At 42.3% G+C, this 9,232-nt stretch overlaps 2 protein-coding genes across 2 annotated transcripts; both read left to right on the top strand.

The window, feature by feature from the left end:
* Nucleotides 1–4,250: 4,250 nt before the first annotated feature.
* On the top strand, nt 4,251–5,913 carry N7457_001374 (uncharacterized protein; the record flags this gene model as incomplete). The annotated part of the gene is made up of 2 exons (XM_057172420.1): nt 4,251–4,743; nt 4,799–5,913. The coding sequence occupies 2 exons, from the start codon at nt 4,251–4,253 to the stop codon at nt 5,911–5,913; spliced, it is 1,608 nt and encodes a 535-aa protein (XP_057036323.1).
* A 1,239-nt stretch (nt 5,914–7,152) lies between these two features.
* On the top strand, nt 7,153–8,484 carry N7457_001373 (uncharacterized protein; the record flags this gene model as incomplete). Its single annotated transcript, XM_057172419.1, has 2 exons — nt 7,153–7,652; nt 7,785–8,484. 2 exons carry the CDS (start codon nt 7,153–7,155, stop codon nt 8,482–8,484), a joined length of 1,200 nt encoding a protein of 399 aa, XP_057036322.1.
* Between the last annotated feature and the right edge of the window lie 748 nt (nt 8,485–9,232).

Below are 9,232 nucleotides of genomic sequence, written 5' to 3'. Positions count from 1 at the left end.
TCTTTTCTAGGTTCTCTTTTACCTATTTCTAGCTTACGAAGCTCTAGGTTATACTACTATCTATTAGTGTCTTAGCTATCTCTATTAGGGCTCTAGTCTTAACGTCTAATATTAGTATATTATAGATAAGTACTTAGTATACTCCTTTATATTCTCCGAAGAGAACTATCCCTAATATTACGGGAGTCTATAATATAAGATTATCTATTTTTTTAACTCTTCCGCGGCTATAGTATTTACTATAGCTTTTCTATAGTAGTCCTTTATATAATAGCCTAGCTTACTATAGAAGTTATAGAATTTACTATCTCCGCTCTAGTCTTATTTAGACCCTATAGTAGTTTTTCTACCCTCTATAATAGTCGTAACTTATTATATAGAGAAGGCGCTATTTCTCTTAAAAGGTCTTCTACTAGATCTTTATAAGTCTATAGCGTTTTTTAGTATTATCTTCCTAGCCTTCCTAAGATATAATATCCTATCTAATATTACTTTCTTAATTTAATTATAGAAGGCTACTTAGTTATCCTATTAATCTATAGTAAGAGCTATAAATCTTTTTACTTTATCTTATATCTTCTTAATAATACCTATCTCTAAACGATCGATTCTTATCTATCTAGTTAGTGTATCTTTTAGGCGGTTATAAAGTCCGATAAGCTTTAAGACGTATTAGTATATATCTTAGTACTTAGCTTATATTATCTACTACTAATTATATTTAGCTTCTCGCTATATCTTAATAAGATTAGTAATCTAAATAAACGTCTATATTTTAAAGACTAACTAAGTAAATATCGTACCTAAGTTATTCCTATAGTATTCTATCTATATTATATTAACCTTTAGCGTTAGGAACTTAGTTACTTAGTCTATCTTATATATATCGCTAGCGAACTAATTAGGGTATCTATTCTAGAAGGCTTCCTAGTTTAACTTAAAGAGATTATATTCGCCCGAACTCTTAGCTCTATATATTATTATATTATAAGGTATATATAGTTCCCTTACTTTCTTCTAATAGGATAGATAGCCTCTAGTATTTCCTTATAATATAATCGAGTTTATATAGGTAGTATTAGATAGTTAGTAGATAGTTTAGCTAGTAGTACTATCTAGCGAACCCTAATAGATCCTAGATCCTTATATTCTCGCCTATAGGATTACTACGTTTTCTTCTTCGTCCTATAGCTCCGCGCGGATTCTATTTTTCTCCTTTACTAGAGCTAGACGTCTTTTAAGGGTCTCTAACTCTCGGAGTTCCGCCTCCTTATCTACCTTAGTCGGGGTTATCGGATCTAGCGGGTTTCCTCCCTAAGGGTTATCGTCGACTCCCTATATCTCTACCTCTTCTAGTAGGGGTTATAGGGGTCCTAGAACGTTATTCGTTTCCGCGATTAGGGCTAAGGTTCCCCTTAGGCGGTCGCTCGTACGTCGAGTCGTCGATATTACGTATTCTAATAGTCTAGTTTAATTAAGATTTAGCGATTAGAATATTAGAACCGGTGTGCTAGTGGGTCCTAGTAGATAATATAGAACTAGAGTAAAAGAATAGTAGGGTGCTAGTATATTTATAAACTAATCGCTAAAGAGCTAAGTTCCCCTAGTAGTCTCTATATAGATAACCTTTAGCGGGTCACGGGACTAGGTCATCTAACCCGGTAGGACTTAGTCTCCCTAGTGTAGTCTCTAGCGGGGGGTCATACTACCCCTACTAGGTCACGGGTTTTGGGTTATAGGACTAGGCGGGATCCAGCTTATGAGGCACTCTCCTAGCAGAGGGTCGTAACATTATAAAAGATAACATTTTCCTCCTATTTAAAAGGCTTCTTTTTCTTCTTATTTTTATCCTTACCCTTAGGTTTAGACTTATCTTTAGAGGAGGAAGTATTTCTACCCTTTTTATTATTCCCACTAGACTTCTTATCCTTATTAGAAGAGTCCTTAGTAGTTATAGTATTAGTAGATAAGGTTAATTAGGAAACGTTAAAGGAACGATTATTAGTTTTTACCTCGATAAACTCGATATATACTCTTTCTATAAAAGTCTTATCTTTTTTATTAACTCGTAGGTTCTATAAAAAGGAAAGATAACGAGGATTCTCTATAATAGCCTTTTTAAACTAATATAGCTCAATCATTTAAGAGGGCTCTTCGTCTATAGTAATAAAGTCACAAAGGGCCTCTTAAAATCTCCTTACAAAGTCCGAGGGAGATCTATTCTTATACCGTAGGTTAACCTACTTTAAATAGTAGGTATAGGCTTATTAATAAGACTTTATCGTATATATCTTCTAAAGCTTACTAAAAGCTTTACGTGTATCCGTAATTTAAGTAATAACTAATAAAGGCTCGGGTACGAGAGTTTTCCGGATATAAATAAGGGTTCGGGTATTATAAGATTGCTAGTTATTAAGCTTATTTTCGTACTTTTTCCGAAGTGTCTTATTGATTTCCTTAATCTCCTTTATTCTTTCTCGGATATCTATAGTAGTGATTATAATATTATCGTTACGTTATACCTATACCTCCCGTGCTTCCGCGAGTAAAGCCTATTCTATAGCCTATTAAGAGACTTCGAAGTAGTTAGGTTTACTTAGGGAGGGAATACTATAAGAGATTATCCTAGTATAGTATCTATTATTAATAAGAAGGGCTAGATATATAGCTATCTTCTAATCTCTATAGTTAGACTATCCTTTTAGTTTCGGTACTAAATCTATATAGTTAATCTTATATCGACTAATAGCGAAGTCCCTAATATTAAAGGACTCCGATATATTAGTAGTCTATATAGGGTTCAGTAGTTAATAAGAAGGTCGAATAGCTAATAAGATATAGCGGTTAATAGAAGTCGAACGGCTAATAAGGTTATATAGCGGTTAATAGAAGAGTCGAACGGCTAATAAGGTCTATTTAGCGGTTAATAGAGAAGTCGAACGGCTAATTAGATACGGCGGTTAATAGAAGTCGAACGGCTAATAAGGTTATATAGCGGTTAATAGAAGAGTCGAACGGCTAATAAGGTCTATTTAGCGGTTAATAGAGAAGTCGAACGGCTAATCAGATAATAGGATCCTATATTCTACCTAGGTATTCGGATACTAGAGAGAAATTAGGATAACTATATAGGGTATATTAGGTAGGTAGGTAGGGTAGGGTATTATTAGGGTGACTAGTGAAAAGTCTGCAAAAACACCCTATAGTGGGTCGGTGCGACGTAGCACTAGGTTCTCGTCGGAGGAATCAGAAGATGCGAAGCTTGCAGTTATGTAGAGGCTCCGACAGCAAAGGACTTATAACCTGATAGAGAGATGATCCTGTACGACTACTTATAAGAAGGAGTGGACTGGAAAATCTTGTATTGTGCGTTGAGAGAGAAAGGAAGAATAGGGAAAGCTAGCTAGACTAATGTACTAGGAGATCACGTGTTCGCAACAGTACTCCGTATACAAATCCCTATCGGATGATCAAGAGCGGTGTTTGACTCGAAGAACAAAGAAAGTTGATTAACGGCGTACCAACGTTAGTATCATACCGGGGTATAACCTCCAAAGCGACACCTGGTTGGTCGGCTACTGGAGGGGTTGGCGCCACGAACGACAAGGTATACAGAGTGCGGAGTACTTAGCGAGGATGCATTCCTCGGGCTCTTGGCAAAAAGGTAATATCCTCGAAATTGCGCCTCCCAGCCACCTGCGCGCTACCCTACACGGTCGTGTTCGATATAGGCAGATAAGCGGGTGTGCAAAATGACATGCATATATCTGGACGCGCAATTTTGTGGTTAAGACGATTTCGAGGGCCACAGCGTTACAATTATGCTGTTAGGGTTCAATGGATTTGTTAGATAAAATTGCTATGTGCCTATTTGGGATAAATTGTGATGAATTATTTTTATTACGTGTTTTCCATGTTAATAAGCATATCGAGAATCAAGACCTAAGGCAAACAATCCTGGCTAAATACATTAGGTAGTTAATAGTGCTGTGTACATAGCCATACTGATAGTCGGCTCTTACACAGACGGCACCTGGGAAGATTCCAGAATATAATCTGATCTTCTGTCACTTCTTCATTCCCAATATCTCATTCTACAACTTGTCGGCCTAGTTAGAGAGATCCCCATATTATATCACTCAAAAGCCTTGAATCTTGTGGAAAACGATTGCATCCTTCCTATGGTACGTGAAAGCCCGCTGATGATGGGTGCCGAACAGAACTGACTGTATATAAAGAGCCCTCACAATATGGACAGCCATGATTATTTCATCAGCTGGGGAACGGAGTATTCCGTTGAAATACAGCGATTTGAAGTCCTCCAGAAACTCCGCGCAAGCTTTCTCAATTCCTATCAAGAGGTACTTGACAGACGACAAACGTTCACGCAGTTTTTTTCTCTTCGTTCTTTGAGAAGTTGCGAGCTGGAGAAGGAGTTGGAAAAGAGGATGGGCTGTAAGCCTATTTTCTTGGGTGCTCCTACGAGCGGTACGCCTGTTGGTTGGTTAGACATTGTCCGTCACGGCAGGTTTCAACGACAAGACGATAGTTGCTACCAATGCACCATTCAGGGAAGATCTATAAAGCTTGACCGGCAACTACATAGCTTGGTCGAGTTCTGCCGCAGCCTTGCCCTCGATGTTTCCAAATCGCAGCCGCATCAGGAAGACGTGCAAAGAGAATTCAGGACAAATTTGGGAATACTGACTGATCTCGAGAACGAAATCAAAGACCTGGAGGGCTGTGCGTGTTTCCATCCACGCCTTATTTCTGAAAATAGCTAATCTGAGGGAAACAGATCGGGAGAGATTAGAAGAGCTTATACACTCCATGAAGTTCCGCCAGAGCAAGATAGAACTCTATTTAGGCTCTGGTAAGAGTTCCCCTTCGTCAAAGGGTCTTTTGGGCGAACATTCGATCCCAGACGAGCCAAATTCGAGTCCATCTGGTAAAACTCACCAGGGACCAATACTGGACTCCTCGAATAACTCAAACAAAAAGGGAACACCTTTCTGTTCCGATTGTGAAGGTCCTGCCCCAACAATTTTGGACAGCTGCGCCGAAAATACGAGCGAAGACGAGTTGGACATTAAGGCTCCCGACGGAGATAACGCAGGCAGCGATGTCTCTAGCGATGACACGCCAGGAGCAGAGACTTCTAGTGACAAGAACTCGAGGGAGAAAGAGGCGAGAGACGACAGTCCCAAATATTGCTCAGGTCAAAACAACATCGTCAGCCTTAAACATGGTAGCAATTCTTCAAAGCTTGCAGGCCTCATTGCTCCCGTGAACACAGCGTTCTCGGAGAATCGATTTTCGATGTCCGGACCAACAGAAGAAGAGCAGACTGTCCCGATGAATTCTTCATTTTCTCGAACCGTTGTGGAAAAGCAAAAACAACCCATGTCCTCTCAAGTCTCCATAGGCGTTGGGCACAATGTGGCCCTCGATCAGCCAGTGCTCTCTGCCCGCGCATCCAAACGACAGAAATTGGATAGACCTCGGCTTGGCAGCGATTCTGAGAAATTGATCGCTGTAGCTTGGATGAAGTCCAATTGGAACAAAGGATGGACCCAGAAAAGATTTGAAATGGAATACGGCAAAGTTTTTGGCCGCAAGCGAGTATACTCTTCCCTCAAGCGGTGGATAGAGGACCAAGATGGGCATCTACCTCCAAGACGGGATGAAACTGAGGCATTAGATGTCCCAGCTTCGCATTTCCGTGAGACATCATGGAATGTCATTCCTTCCTGGCCAACACCGTGCCCTCCAAATGCGCAGATCACAATCCCAGATTGCCTTGCCAATGGCTCTTGGAACCAGTCATACAACTTGGTGACAGCTCACGGTCCACCCTCGGTCCCCCGTTCAGTCAACCAGATCACGAGTGGACTTCCAAACTTGCTAGACTAATGTAGCAGGGGATATATTTGGTTTCTTTTTCTTTAGTTAGACAAAGCTATTCTCGGGGGTCGAGAGCCAGAGCAATTTTCCCTAGATTTCTGTGGACAAAGAAAACAAGCCCTAACGCCGAGATTTTCATTTTTTGATATAATATTAGAAAACCAAGTCCCTCGGCATTTCATTTTAACATTTATTCTTCGTTTTGCATCGCATCTAGTGTCTTATTTTGCCGCTGCAATGGGTGTGATATACGGAGTATAGATCGTTGAATGTGGTACAGGAAGGGATCTGTATCAAAGTTTGATTTCTTGGACTATTTGCAGACAAGGTCTAATGACACCAAAAAGATATCCATGCTCTTGGTCAATCATCACCTCATCAGGAACATGAAATTTTGAAAAAGGGCGTATAGGCAGGGTGGTCGCTAAACGTCACCGTATTGATTGTAGGAACCCTGACAATGCCGCCAAGTTGCCAAGTTGTGCCGGTGGCTTAAATAGTTTCCACAATCACAGTCATTCTAGAGACCAAAATACCTGGCCTAGGAGTGTTGCGAAATACATACACCGTATCAAACTATCCCTGTATCGTAATGTCAAGAAACGCGAAGGTCGATGTACCGGGATAACATGGTCATTGCTGACGTCTTTAGCGGGTCCGGAGAAAAGCAAGCCAAAAAAAGCAAAAAAAGCAAACAGAAAAAAGCAAATAAAAAAAGCAAATAAAAAAAGCAAATAAAAAAAGGAACTTAAAAAGCAAAAAAAGCAAAAAAAAGCAAAAAAGCCAATGAAGCTAACCAAAGAAGAAAAGAAAAGGAAAGGAAAAAGCAAAAAAGAAATAAGCTGTCACGAGCGTCAGGGCTTTGTTTGCTTCAAACGTGATTCTGACGTACGAGGACTCCGGATATACTCTTCAGTAAGACATTTTGGCTTCTGGCCTTCCACTCTATGCCCTATCTAGATAATTCTTACTCGGTAATGGTTTTTGATCCGTGCTAGCATACTTGCAAGGATCTTCGCGAGCATCTACGGTCTTTCTCAATACCAAACTAGCGCCGAGTTCCATTTGAAGCATGGAACAGATATAAGCTAGGATTTTCCATGTCATTGTTCCCCCCCCATCCCGCTTTATTTCACCAACGCCGAGCTGTCATCCGCAATTTCTAAGCGTTTGTACACCCCAATAGTTTCTTTGATGGACTCAACTAAACTTTCTCGTCTCTAGCCTAGAAACGTCCCCCAGTAAGCCATGGACGGAAATAGCAGCAATCAGACGTCCGATGCAACTCCTGAGTTGAGGCCATATCTCGACTTGACCCGCGCTTTACTAGCAGCCCGCAAAAGCTATGATTCATACGCCCCAATCGTTAGAAAGAGCGACCCTCTTCCCCCGAAGTTCAGCGAGTCTCTTTTCCAATTTGAAGTAGACTACACGATTTCGGAACGCTTCGACGACCCACGACCACGTCTCGTGGGGCCGGAAACGCTTATCGACTCAATCAAACCACCCCTGGAGTGGTCGGATGTTCTTCGAGAGCGTTTACCTCTTGTCAGCTTCCATCCAGCTCAGAACGGCATGTATCGCTGTCGTGTGCAGGGAAGATGGATTGAGATTTCGAACGAGAGTCGCTGTCGGATCATGTACAATGTGCTCGATCCGAATGCTCTCAGTCGCAAGTCGGAGGATGAGCAACGGCAGCTCTTCGCGAATTATTTTGATGGAACCATGGCGTTTATTAAGAAAAGTAGGTAAGCCCTTCCGTGCTATCATTCCGCGCCTGGAAATCTAATTTCAATTCATTACGGTTTAGTGTACATAGACATGAAGAGAACGAAGCAAGAAATGGACAGAGCTACAGACATTATACGAGGGATCGGCAGTCAAGCCATTCCTTATGATCTGACCATTTCTACTACGCCTCATCTCAGCACCACGCCTGGATTGATGGCATCGAGCCCCAATATAAAGGGAGAACCCGACACTCCTGGTAATTGGATAGCAACAAATGCTGATAACAGGTGGACAGCGCTACGCGGTGTGGGTTCTGATCTGAATCACGAAGGCCATAGCTCTTCTGGTGAAATTCATAGGAGAGCAGCGAGCCCTACATCGGTCCATACTGAACATCTACCCATGAACGCGAGTCTGCTAGCCGAAGAGGACGATGATGAATCTGACGGCTCTGACCTTCCATACACCGTCGATCTAATCCAGTCAAATCCTGCTGTGGCCCAATTCGAATCGCTGAGAAAGGGATCCGGACTCGTCCCACACTCAGCGGACGCCCGCCGCAAGAAATTGGAAAGGCGGTACGGCAGACCCTTAAAAGGCTCAATGTATTCCCACCGGGAACTCGAAGAAGGAAAAGGTCTTTTAATTCATCTGGTCGCCTGTGGCTACACTGGGGAGCAACTCGGAGATGAGTATGATCGGATTTTCAGGCCCGGAAATCCGCGCACATTGCGATCCATCTGCAGGAGGCTCAAAATCCCACAATGGCGGTTATCAGTTGGTGGTTCACAGCGTCATGATTCAGCCAAGAGGCAAAGGTACTTTCAAGATGAGACTCCAGTACGATGACCACCTCTATTAAATATCTGAAGGACCACTAACAGTCTCTAGTCGAATCAAGACATGAGCCGTCTTCCAACGAGCCCCCCGTGGAACAGCCGCGCCCCCTCGACTTCCTCCTTTTGAGCTTCAGATGACTGGATCTGATATACGGCATTCTCAAACAACGCCTCATGCTTTGCGCAACGGGACCCCAGGTGTGGGCATACGTTGTGACTCAAATGGAAGCGCGAGGCTGGATCATGAATACCAGTGCGAAGGTGTATAGCTGTTAAGGCCTACGGAAGTGGTCTCAGAGAGAGAGGAGGGAGGGAGTTGTATTAGGAAAGGAGACTCGGCTCCCAACTATCTATCTATCTGGTGGGGTGATGCCTGACATCAGGAGACCCCTGTCTCAACAATAGTGCTCAGGGATCGGTTTTGAAATCAAATTTGTTGCCCGAATATGCCTAGATTGTGGCAGGCAAAAAAACTAGAACACCTGAAACACTATCACATAGACTTTCATAAATGCCTGGTCGATAGGTTCAACTCTGGGAACATCACGATCCCTAAGGGCTCGGGCGTGAGTATCACGTACCGTGTGGGTACTTGAGTTGGTAACCTGGCATGATAACCAATTGGGTGTCATGGCTCTTTTGGTAAATGCCAGAACTCTAGTTTTGTGGAAGTGGTGTCAGGCTCGCTTGTCCTTACAACTGCGTTCTTGGATTTTGTCGTATACCACTGAAGGAGACATCGGAATGCATGATGAAGA

This window comes from Penicillium paradoxum (genome assembly GCF_028828445.1).
Source record: "Penicillium paradoxum strain IBT 22861 chromosome Unknown utg000002l_segment0_segment0, whole genome shotgun sequence".
In the NCBI taxonomy this organism is placed as follows: Eukaryota; Fungi; Ascomycota; class Eurotiomycetes; order Eurotiales; family Aspergillaceae; genus Penicillium; species Penicillium paradoxum.
The sequence above is the reverse complement of the archived record's forward strand: the minus strand, read 5'-3'. Positions and strand labels throughout refer to the sequence as shown.